Source organism: Pholcus phalangioides, unplaced genomic scaffold (genome assembly GCF_987345545.1).
Source record: "Pholcus phalangioides strain wild (caught in Gottingen) unplaced genomic scaffold, Ppha-v1.0 ptg000009l_1, whole genome shotgun sequence".
Lineage (NCBI taxonomy): Eukaryota > Metazoa > Arthropoda > Arachnida > Araneae > Pholcidae > Pholcus > Pholcus phalangioides.
In genome coordinates, this window is record NW_028301602.1 from 44,432,900 (window position 1) to 44,446,043 (window position 13,144).

The 13,144-nt window shown below is 35.2% G+C and overlaps 1 protein-coding gene across 2 annotated transcripts in view; it reads left to right on the top strand.

Moving 5' to 3' along the window:
- The window catches only part of LOC149083150 (regulator of G protein signaling 11-like), a 58,786-nt gene that overhangs the window by 6,132 nt on the left and 39,510 nt on the right, over nt 1–13,144 (top strand). For both annotated transcript variants that reach the window (XR_016193219.1, XM_089236300.1), the window contains exon 2: nt 7,166–7,425. Coding sequence is in view for 1 of the 2 variants with exons in the window: in XM_089236300.1 (XP_089092426.1) it covers nt 7,348–7,425 (78 nt within the window). In the remaining variant the exon portion in view is untranslated. The remainder of the gene's footprint in view (nt 1–7,165; nt 7,426–13,144) is intronic.

The window sequence follows — 13,144 nt, forward strand, 5'->3', positions numbered from 1 at the left end:
GAGCACTACTACGGGGATGGGGAAAATAAAAAAAGTATTGTTATCTCTATGGCAACTCCATCTCTTGCCCATCCATCTCTGTGTGTTTTCTTAACTAGAATGACCTCCACGTCTTCCATTCCCCCCCCCCCTCCTTGTCTGAAGTCTAGACACCTTACGCTGAAGGAATTAAATTTGCTTAGTCTCGCTTGGTTAGAATTATTTTGTCAAGAATCACTTTGTCGCGAATCGGGCTGAACCTCGCTATAATTCATGATTACGAAGCATTTTCCCCTGAGCTAATACACGGTCTACCTGCTTTATCGTTCTGGAAGGATGTTAGAGGTGTAATGCTGGGCTGGACAAATCTCTCAAAATTTACATGCCCGGTCGGGCATGTGACTTAAAAAAAAATACATGCCCCCGAATCAATATTTTACATGCCTGAACAATATTACAATATATATTTACCGAATTTACTTATTTCATTGTAAAAATGATTTCCATTGTTAAAAAGGAAGCACAAAATAACTCCACGTAATAGTTATTCACAGCACGTCAAAAATAAAAACCATATTCTTAATACAAGGATGACGTCACTCTCCGCTACCATACGAAGGTTCAACAACTGGCTGTTGCGAAGATATATTTTGGAAAGAGAGAAAATTCAACTGCCCCTGCGGGGAATCGAACCCACGTCCTTTCACTTTCCGGGTGAACGCCCTAGACTATAGAGGTACCGAATCTCTCAATCTTTCCTTGGAGCTCGTATACACTGAAAGGGACCGTACATGGACGGCCGGACCAGACTCAGGCCAAGCTCACAACTGCTGACGCTGCCCCCAGATGGCCCTTTCAGTGTATACGAGCTCCAAGGAAAGATTGAGAGATTCGGTGCCTCTTTAGTCTAGTGGTCTAGGGCGTTCACCCGGAAAGTGAAAGGACGTGTGTTCGATTACCCGCAGGGGCAGTTGAATTTTCTCTCATTCCAAAATATATCTTTGCAACAGCCAGTTGTTAAAAAACCTTCGCATATTCTTAATGCAAAAATATCACTACTTTGTTGCTACGCTACGATGAAAACTAGAACCGTTTCCCAATCGTATTTGTCTTCCACACCCCCCCCCCATCGTTAGAATCTGGAATTTTTCTTCTCTTCCGCCCCCCCCCCGCAATTAGATATAGCGTCAAATTTATCGACTTTTGGGCTATCGATGCTGAACCTCATAAAAATTAATGCTATCACTAATCGAAAATCTAAGATCACCAGTCAATTGCAATTTTTCGCTGCGTTGGTGTCCAAAAAAAGAAGTCGGTAAGTTACTGTCCACGTCGCTCTTTGCGTTTAACGTTCCAGAGCCGGACTTGGGCAGTTGTGAAGGACGCAGCACATGCACCAGGCAGCAAAATATTAACCCTAGAATAGTACCTAAAAAAAATCTATGCTTAATAATACTTATACGAACTACGACTCTTAATCCGGGTTTTCCTAGGAGTAGAATTTCTGCGCCGTGTGCAGCGTGAAAACGATGATTGGTTAAAAATTTTAAATTCAGGTGTTTTTTTTTGTCCAAACAGAGTTTTCTCGCTGCACGCACTGTAGAAACCTGCTTCTAGGAAAACCTGGCTTTAGGTATATTATAGGTACCATTCTAGGGTTAGCTGGAAACTAATCATTAATAATTTTTGTCGCATCACGGTCATTTTCTGCACACGAGGGCTAATTTTAGACCGGGACCTACAGTTTATTGCCGATTCCGAACGGCGGACTTTTTTTTATACTCATCGAGAGGTTGGTGCGCTAACCCCTCGATGGGGTAGCAATTTTTTCTGCGGTCATGCCGCCGTTTCTGTTGTACCCCTGTGTCAGGAAAGTTTTCTGACAAGGACGAACCGGGTATTGAACACGCGACACCTCTAAACATCCTTTTGGTACTTTAGGCGAGTATCTTATCAAACTGGCCTACTGCGCCCAGCTGGAAAATATAAATAATAACAATCAGTAGCTCTTAAATAACAATTAATCAGGAGCTACCATTGACAAACCTTATTATACAGTGTACCTAGGAAAGTCCTTACCCAAGCTTTTTTTCTTCTCTCAACTGGTTATAGAAACATATTTTAATTAGAGGAAGTACACACATAAAACGAGCCTATTTTACATATGTCATTTATTTTACTAGCCCTCCCCCAGTAAGGTTTCTGGACACACTCTATTTATACAAATACAAATACAACGCCACCACAGGCAAAATGCCCAACGAGGTGGCTGAGAAAAAGATGCCCATAAAAATATGGATGTCATATGTTTCAAAAATACAGCAACCCAATTAAAAATGCAATGAACACAAATTATAAACAATATATACACATGATAAAATATTATACAATGCCCATAAAGAATACTTATGGTTGTCTTATTCTAAGTATGGATAGCTTCTCGATTTACCCCAACATGTTTATCGTATTTCTTTTTAAACGTGTCAATTGTGTTACAATTTACTACCTCCGGGGGTAAGCTATTCCATTTATTAACAACCCTATTAGAGAAAAATTCCCTGCGACACCATAACCTTGCATTGTCCCTCACCAATCGATACTGGTGTCCCCTTATATGCTATAAAAACCTATATTTGACTTACTGCGCACCCATGCAGTTATTGTGACGAGTCACTGATCCCGGGCTTGTGGTATAATTTCAGTAACATAGAAATTAATTCTTAAATCGATTTAAAGGCGATTTTATTAAGTCTTTCAACCACTTTACGATCAAGGACGTAATATTGCGTCCAAGCGATAGTGGAATAATTACACAAACAAGTTCTCTCTGTTTACTTTCGTCTCTTCTCATCATCGTGAAGCTTTGATGAAACCTTATATTTTTTTCCTCTTCGTTTTTTCTATACCCTGATAGGGATTTTTCCCCCACATATGATATATCTTTCTACTACATACATATAAGAGTGAGACAGAACAGGTAGGATAAGGGTGAAAAGAGAAATCTACTTTATGCCTACACTCTTATCAACTTATCTATTTTTTACTCTTTCTTTTTTTCCCTCCCCTTTCTCTTCTACTTTTTTTCTTCTCCTTCTTTTCCTTTTTTCTAGGTTAGGACAAGGTTACCATATTTATCGCCGATTCGTCAAATATAGATCATCCGAATTTGTGGCCAATAGCTTGTAAGCGAAGAGGTTAAGACGATCATAATAAAAACACGAAAGTGTTTTAATTTTTTAGGTGTTTTTATGTGCCCGCGTCGGGAATTTCGTTGAAAAAAAATACATGCCCGATAAGAATTTTTACAATCCCCGGGCATGTCGAGCAATAGATTCGTCCAGCCCTGGCGTATTACTTTCTCCCATGTATGACCCGAATTTACAATCAAAATTCCATTCTGCCGAAATAATACAAGGTACCATAATTTGTTTTTATTCGCAAAGCTCGCATATGGAACTCATTACTCGGTGGGATTGTGACGAAGCAAATCCGTCAGTTCAAGACTCCTTTAAAAAAAAAACCATGATCTGTCCCCATATCTTCGATACTATGCGTTTCACTTTTTTTAATGAAGAATATCACTGTTTTTATCATTTATGGGCCAGTTACTGTTATGTCGTTGGGGTTTAAACGGCTTTTTACTCATTATAGAGGTTAACTCATATCATGTTTTTACTCAGGTTAAATCATTAAGTTCATTAGGAACTTAATTTTACGCATTAAGTAAAATTAAATTCTACGTAATTTTAGTTTTATGTACACTTCATTTAATAGTTTAGAAGATTATTTATTTATTTATTTTTATTTTACTTGCTTTTTCATTTTATTTGATTAGTATGTCTGGTTATTTTTTTTTTTCGCCCCATTTGTGATGCAAGTGCAAAGCCTCCTAGATAGACCTTCTGGTAGTATCTAGGATGCTTTGGTAAGTGCCAATCTGCCATTCACAAATACTGTATACAAATTATATCAATAAATAAATAAATAAATGTGTCGGTGGGATCTAAATCTTCAATACAGTATCACACATACTTCGTGGATTTTTTTTCCTGGTGGATAAAGCGAACGTCCGAAAAAGATTTAGATTTAACGCACTTCTTGTTGTTGTGAATACCTCTTTTTAATTGGCTACTTGACCGGAACCAATATCAGCTATAGTTAGACTATAGCTAAAGTTGAGTGAACAGGTTGCCTTACCAAAAAAGCTGGCGTAACGTGACGAAAATACTTTAACCCTTTATCTACCGCATTAAGTAAAATAGAAGGAAAATTACAACAAAATGAAAATAGAATAATGATTATTAAAGCCCGATTATATGTAGTAAACACTTACATATACACATGGCCGTTTTCGTGTGAGTGTGGTCACTCATACGGTCACTCACCCACCCACTTGGTCAGCCTTAGTCATTCACTCATACAGTCACTTACTTGGTCACTCACCCACTCACTTCGTCACTCACATGGTCAGGGCAGGCGAAATGTCGGGGCGAATTTTCCAGGGACGAAATTTCCGTAAACCGAATTAACATACCGTCGAATTCGCATGAAGATTGTGAGTTCTAGATGAACGTAACCCGTGTATAAGAAAAGCTGGGAATAAATAAGTTTGTCTCCCCCCACATGATTCAAGTAACATTTCTTTCTCAAGCATTGCACAACATGGTAGATGAATAGCTGGCTGGGGTGACTGTCCCAATAGCTTAATTTTTGTCAAAGTGTGCTTCGTGACTCTTACGGGTGTTGCCAACCTTTATCAGAGGCGTCGCTGTGAGCTGAAGATATTGATTTGTGTGCCTATTTATGCTTTGAAGTGATGCTTTTATAGGTTGAATATGTACGGAACTATTCTGGAGAGCCGCAGATGAAACACGAATTGTGCAAGGAAGCCGCGGGTGACGAAAGTTAGGGAGCCACTGCAATCGCCCATCGACTCACATCTTGGTTCCAACAGAAAGCGATAAGAACTGACAGCTCCAACCCTAGAACCCATATATATATACACTGTATATATTATTATTATTATTATTTTAAATAACAATGGACTGCAAACAACCACATATAGCAAGTTATTTTAGATATGCAAAAATCACCTACGGAATTTGAGGAAATCTTCTCTCAAATTGATGCGGACCGACCCAATACAAAGATTAATATTTGAAATTTTTGAGAAAAATAACTCATTATCATGAAAACGTTTGCTAAACAACTTCAAAGCATAAATAGGCACACAAATCAATATCCTCAGCTCAGCGAAGCCCCTGACAAAGGTTGGCGACACCCCTAAGAGCCACAAACGAAGCTATAGTTTCAAAACTATAGCCGCGTATGGAGTTATTTAGCAAACATAATTAAATCTTCAATTTCAGCCAACACTATTTTGCACACATGTTAGCTAATTACATATTAAGTATTAGATTAAATGGAAATCTGACTTAACATTGAGTGATCTTTTTTTGGCATGATAATATCAATTTAACATGGCTAATAACGCAGTTATTAAAATCTACTAGCGATAATACCCGGCGTTGCCCGGGTTTTCTTCAATGAGGCTTTATGAACCACGTGATATCTCCCTCTTTCTTTGAGGGACATGCAAACCGTGTCTAAAGATAACCAATATGGCGACGTCCTGCGCGACTCATGAAATAAACAAATCTAAATTCAAAGAAACATAGAAATGAATAGTCCCCTCCCCCTTTTTTTTGATGGGTGCTAGGTATTTCGATTCCCTCCCCCTGAACTTCAAGTTATTCATCTCTGCCTGTTTCTGCTTGAAAAAATGCTTAATTAAAGCTGTGGAATTTTTTCGATGTACTTTTTACGGGCCGATAATTAATTTTAAAACAACCTAAACTATATGAATTTATGCAAATAAATATCAAAAGACAATACGGAGACATTAATTTTCATGCTTGAGAAGATATAAATAAAAAGTTGAAATCAATGTTATTGCATGGATATCCAACTCCGTCAGAGTAGATCCGTCAAATTATTCATATTTTTAATTTTCTGGGCTTCGTATCTCCAAGCGAATTCAATATTTCAAAAATCGAGAATTCAATTTAATTTTTAAAATTATTGATGTGGCAGGAAACCCCCCCCCCCCCACTAAATTTCCGTATTTATGCAGTTAAATCGGCAATTTTAATACTGATTTCTATGAGGATCACCCTTTTCCTGACCATCAAAGCGATGATGGTGATGATTATAACGTCTATTCAAAAAGCTTCATTACTGAGAGTATTGAAAATGTGGCAAACCCATTATAAAGGCATAAACTATTATACATAACTGGCAGCATTAAAGAAGTGACAAACCATTGTAAAGACATAAACACGTCTGAAACTCATCGCTAGGGAACCACGGTAACCAAAGTAAACGTTCGGAAAGTGATTGTTGAGGCCCAAAAACCATTGTTGCCGGACAGTTTTTTGCCCATTTGGGGCATTTGCCCTGGTCTGACGAAATTTTAAAGTAGCCTATCGTTCAAGTCGGGTTCCATTTGGTATATATATGCAAAATTTGGCGACGATCGATCTAAAATTGTAGATTTATATAGAGAACATATACACGCGCGCGCGCACGCACACACACACACACACACACACACACACAGACAGACAGACAATCAATTTTATATATATAGATTACTGAAACAATGGATTGAGTGAGTGCAGCCAATTCTTTTATTCAGTTTTCGAAACCATATAATATCGGGCTTTTAGTTACTTTTCCTTTTCTCCATTAATTATAAATGCCTTATTTTAGTGCCTATATTGAGCATTTTCAGCGCCTGCCTATTTTGATCTTTTTTTAGTGCCTAAACTTCCGGGCTCTAGTTAAGCCGCAATGACAGTGGTATCCTCTTATCGGAAGTTTTAACCGGATCTCGTATAGATGTGTTTCCTTGCAGCGAATTCCAACAATTGCAGCTTAGTTTAATTTTCAAAAAAAAAAAAAGAGTACGGTAACAAACGTTGAGACATTTAGTCCCACGTGATGACGAAATTTAGAAAAATCTAGCAAATAATCCAGTAATTGAACCTCAGAAGAGCGACCGCAAAGCATTGACTTGTTGCTTTTCAACTATATAGGCCTATATATAATTTTGTTTTATATAAAATATATATATATATATATATACATACTAAAATGTGTCTCTTGTTTTTTTTTCTCTATCTAGTGTCTGAGAGAATATCCAGCGACATAATTGGTGAGGAAGGATTTCAGTATAGAAGATAATATCTCCGTCAGAAGCAGTTATTTGTCTCTGGTCTGTCTGACTGTCTGTTAAAAGAAGCCTCTGGAGGGTCCCGTATGTGGTCCCTCGAGTGAGGAAAGAGATCGAGCGCGAGGTCTGAGAAGATGACAGTTGGACCAAACGAGGTGATCGGTATTATGGAGGAAGCCAGGGACAGTTCTAGGGAATCTGTGTTCTCCAAAGTAAGTCCATCCCCCCAACTTTTTATTTTTGTGTTTTCGTTACCAGAAATCATTGATTTGATCGATATTTTCTTATATTATTGATGTATTAGAACTAGGGCTGGGAATCGATTAAAATTTTTAACTGGTTAATAAAATGTTTTAATCGATTAATCAAATTTTAATCGAATATTTTTTGTGTCCATATAATGTTAATAGATGCTATAAATAATATGTATTTCATTCATTTCACTCACCTATTTTTTTTTTTTTTTTTTTTTTTTTTTTTTTTTTTTTAACTTTATTTAACACGATGAAATAGCACAAAATAATAAAACAAATTCACCAAGAGATCCCGTGGATCTGTACTGATGAACACGAAGTATCGATGAGTAATTACAATACAATTTCAAGGACAGAACGAACACAAAAAAAAAAAAGAGGGGGAGGGAAAAATGTTGATAATTATATCGAAGTAATTCTGCATCTGTGAGCAATTATAGATACAATAGAATACAATTAGATAGTACAATTAGAATACAATACAACATTTCAGATATACAGTATGTTTTCATATACATTATAAATGAAGATTATGGAATGCTAGATTGATGCGAGAATTGTTTTGCGACTTCGACATGTGGAGGCAAACAGCAGGAAGTGTACTTAGACATTTAGAAAATTCGATTTAGCACTGATCGATAGAGCTCTGTTTTTGTTTTTTAAAAATGATCGTTGATGTTAGCTATTGAAAAAAGGTAATTTTTTAAACGTTTTTTCAGTAACGGTATTGAAGGGGGAAAAAGAATATCATGCGGCAGTTTGTTATAAAATTTCGGAATAAGATATGTAAAATGGTTTTTCTTCACTGTTTTATGTATCAAGGGAATATTAAGAATGTTATTGTATCTATTTGATGTCCTTGATAAATTAAGAGGGAGACAAAGTTGTTTTTTATTAAGTAGGAGAATCGATTTATAAAAATATAAATACCGCAAAGGGAGTATGTTAAGTTGCCGGTAGAGATCAAATGACGGAGTTGAGTAATTGCCAGTTAGTGATCGGATTATTTTCTTTTGGGTCTGGATGATGGGTCGCAACGTATTGATGTAGTCACTGCCCCAAACAGATAGTCCATATAATAGATGAGAATGAAAAAGGGAATAATAATATGACAGCAAAAAATGAGTATTTAGATAATGTTTTAGATAATAAAATTTATAAACTATAAAACAAAGTTTTGATTGGATATGTTTTACATGGGACTTCCATTTAAAATTTCGATCTATAACAATACCTAGGTATTTAATGGAGCTTACTTGTTCTAATGGAGTACAGGTACATAAAAGATCAGTAGGGCAGTTTTTATTATGAAAAATGAGGTTACAGTTATCGAAATTAGTGAGGTTTGAGAAACTAATGTATTTTGTTTTTAGAATGTTTATTTCGAGATCATTTGATCGAAACCAATTTCGGACTTTGATTAAATCGTTGTTAATAATATGATCCAATGATTGATGATCATTCTCAGAATAAAGAAGTACAGTGTCATCCGCAAATGTGATTATTTTGGCATTTAGTTCAAGGTTACAGAAATCATTAATATAGATAGTAAAAAGCAACGGTCCCAAAGTAGTTCCTTGTGGAATTCCTCTGTGCATGTTTACTGGACTACTAATATGCTTACCACACTTAACAGATTGAGATCTATTATTAAGATAGGATTCAAATAATTTATAAGCAGTACCTCTAATACCATATGTGTACAATTTAGCAAGCAATATATTGTGATTGATGCTGTCAAAACATTTTCGTATATCAAGAAAAATTGCTATTGTTTGTTTTGAGTTATCTAAGCTATCAACCACAAATTTGCTAAATTCAATTAGTGCAGTTTCAGTGCTTTTGTTTGGCAGGAAACCATGTTGATTTTCTGAGAAAAAATTATTAGCATTTAAAAACGAGTATAATCTACATTTTAAGATAGATTCCAATATTTTGGTTGTCGTACTGAGAACTGAGACTGGTCTATAATTGCTGAGGTCATTCTTGTCACCGGTTTTATAGATAGGGGTAATGATTGCTTTTTTGAGTGATTCTGGGAAAACACCACTTTGAAAACAATTATTAACTAGATCAGAGAATACCTGAATGACGCTGTCAGGAAATCGCTTCCAAACTTTTGAGTTCATTGCATCGATGGAAGATACAGAGTTTTTTAGTTTGTTAATAATTTTCTTTATTTCAAAAATATTAGTTGAAGAAAGAAAAATTGAATTTTGAAAACCACGTACGTAGTTTTTATAGTCATCCATGGAAACTACAGTATTTCTTCCAATACTATTGAAATACAAGTTAAATTGATTGGCAAGAATCAGAGGTTCAACATTTTCTGGAAGTACATTCTCTTTATTCTCAGTGCCTAATATTCTGTTAACAAACTTCCAACGCTCAGTATTGTTACGACATTCCGAGAACTTGAAAGAGTAGTACTGTTTTTTAGATTGCTTTATTTTAGATTTGATTCTTGATTTTATATTTCTATATGCAGTTTCCATAGAGAGGTCATACGGATATTTTCTTGTTTTTATGTAAAGTTGTTGTTTTGTCTTAATCAAATTGCAAATTTCGCCTGTAACCCATGGTTTACCGATCTTCTTCCTTGAAACAATTATTCGGTCACTGGAATGATTTTGGACAATGACATTCATGGTGGATAAAAAATTATCAAAATCTTTTTCGGGATGAGTGTGATCGAATCGAAATTCATAATTTTGGAGAAAATTTGACATATCAGCATACCGAATAATTTTCATTTTCCTATGTATAGTTTGACTTATTTTATCTAATATTGGGGTGGCAAAGTGAAGTTTACAAACGATCGGAAAATGGTCAGTTATGTCTGTGTCAACTATTAATGAATAGTATTTGGTAATATTAGTTGAGTGACGTAGATAAATATGATCAATACAACTATCAGAAAGAGGCCTAGTTTGATCAGTAATTAAGGGGAGGAAACCATGTCCTGACAACATATTCATGTAATCTAGATCGTCATTATTGGGTTTTAATATGTTTATATTGATGTCACCTACCAATAGGACATTTTTGGATTTTGTATTCATTAATATAGAGTCAAGTTCTTCAACAAATTCTGATTTTGAAAATGAGTGTGATCGATATAAACAAAGAATAGTTAATTTGAGTGATGGCTGGTTAATGCCAATCACCTCAGCTGTTTCCATTGCGATTGACGTAATGTTATTATAATTTAAAGATTTATTTGTGTACACCAATATGCCTCCTGAATTATTGTAATTTCTACAGCATGGGAATAAATCAAAACCTGATATTTTATAAAGGTCAGACTCTACATCAAAAATCCACACCTCCGAGAGAATTATAATATCTATATGATCAACACAACTACTTATAAATGACATAAAATGGTCAAAATTGGCCCTAACGCTTCTTATATTCAAGTGAAAAACCTTAAAATTTGCTTTATTACTAATATTGTTACGTTGAATATCGTGAATAACGGAAAGAAACCTTTCTAGATCCTCCAAGGTGCTCATTTTGAGATTTAAATTTTCGTTACTATTAATTGACATGAGATAAGTCATCTACATGACTGATTTTGAACACCCCGGAGTCATCTGTTTTACGCATAAAAACTTTACCGTCACGAATCCAACAATACGCGAAGTTGTGTTGTTGCTTATGTTGTTTAGAATGATAAAACACATTTTTCATGTATGGGCTCAAATGTTCATTAAAATAAACTGGTGTGGGTCGTAGTCTGCTGTCGATCGAAGACGCTTTCAGTTTCTTAGATTTTGCCAACTTGAGAAAATTGTCACGATTAGATTTTTTATCGAACTGAATTATGATCGGCTTTATTTTATCTTTCATCTTCGTAGGCACTCGATGTATAACTGTAATATTGCCCACCAGATCACTTTGCACCTGATCAGCTATTCTTGCCTTCAATTCAATCACATCCTCATTTTCAGTCTCTGGAAGGCCTTGGATCTCAATGTTACAGCGACGGGAATATTGTTGTAGTTCACCAATTTCAATCTGAAGTTTCTTGACTTCAGTTTTTAGCTCAGAATTTTCCGATGACAGTTCTTGTTGCTTTGTTTGTAGCTCAAGTAATTGGGATTGATAGTGCTTGTTTTGGTCACTCAGTTCTTTGAATTGGCAGCACATGTATGATTTCAGTGATTGTATGTTAGCATAGAATGCTTCACTTATTCCGTTCACGATCTCTCTTATATCACTCGGCATTTTTTCAGTATCAAGAGAGAGTAACTGCATATCCATTAATGGTTCGGGATCCGGATCCCTCGTAGAAGTATCCCCTGGATCATCTTGTCTACGTGGATCTTTCTTCGATGACTTGCTTGTTGTTTCTTTACATTTAAAGCATATCCAACTCAGAACCCGATCACGCCTCAGCCTGCGGAATACCAGTTCGCTGAAACCTCCACAACCATAATGGAAGATGTCTTTGCATTTAGTGCAACTAATTGAATCGTCTGGAGTTATGATTGTCTCCACACACCTGGAACACACTTTCTCTGCCATACCGAATAAGATCAGAGCTCTTATTATTTGTATTATATGAATAAAAAAATATTTAACATATAGTACACATCCGTAAAATTATGTGATTACGAAAAATTGTATATGTTATATTAAATTTGAAATGAGTTACGATGAGAAAAAAAAAATTAGCAAGCAAACAATAATTTTCAGAGAGAGCCTCAACCGTACACACCCACTCGCCTAGCTGTTGCCATATTCGGCAAATGTAAACAAATATAGGAATAGGTTAAGAAATTGACGCTGCCCGCTTCAAGCAATTTAATATGCTGAACATAATTGCCACATAACCTGTAATTTCTTAATTTGGATCTTGTCGTTTTTAAAAAAACGGTTATTTTTAGTTATTATTCACTGATTTCGAAACTACTTTCGATTAAACTGTTGCTTGTTTTTTTAGAAAGTTCTTCCAAATGGTACTTGCGAGGAGATAAACTAAATGCTTCCACAAGAATACAAAAAAAAAACTAAACTTTCACAATGGAGATAATGAATTTTGATCGTCTTCTAAAACTTCCATTAAACTCAATTTGAAACTGAAACCATCAGTTTTCGTTGAACGTAATTTCATTAAAAAATATTGATTAAAAATTTTCTGCTTAAAACATGATTTAAAAGACATCTAATCGGTTTTTTCAAAAAATCAAATCAATTCACAAACTTTTAATAACAATTTTAATCAAATTTTAATCGAATTGGTGGACTCGATTAACTCAACTAAAATTTTTAATTGCGATTAACAATTGATCGATTAATCGGACCAGCCCTAATTAGAGCTTAATAAAGAGCAAGGGATCCCGCGTAACTACGGTTTCATAGATATTCCCGGAAAATGAGAACGTTCACCTGAATGTGAAATTTGGGAAAATTAATCGGAATATTTTTTTCCCTTTAAAATTTCAATAAAAGAAAATTAAAAATTTTGCTTATATTTTGAAATGAATCTCATTTCGTCATTGTCAGAAATATTAAAGCAAAAATATTTCAACCATATTCACCCTATGATGATGACTTTTGATTAGATAATATTTTTTGTACTGTGGCTCCAAGAGATTTTGTTTATGATTGAGATTCTAGGTTTTGGGGGTAAAGATTTCTTTCTTTCTACATTTTTAGAAATATCTGCAAA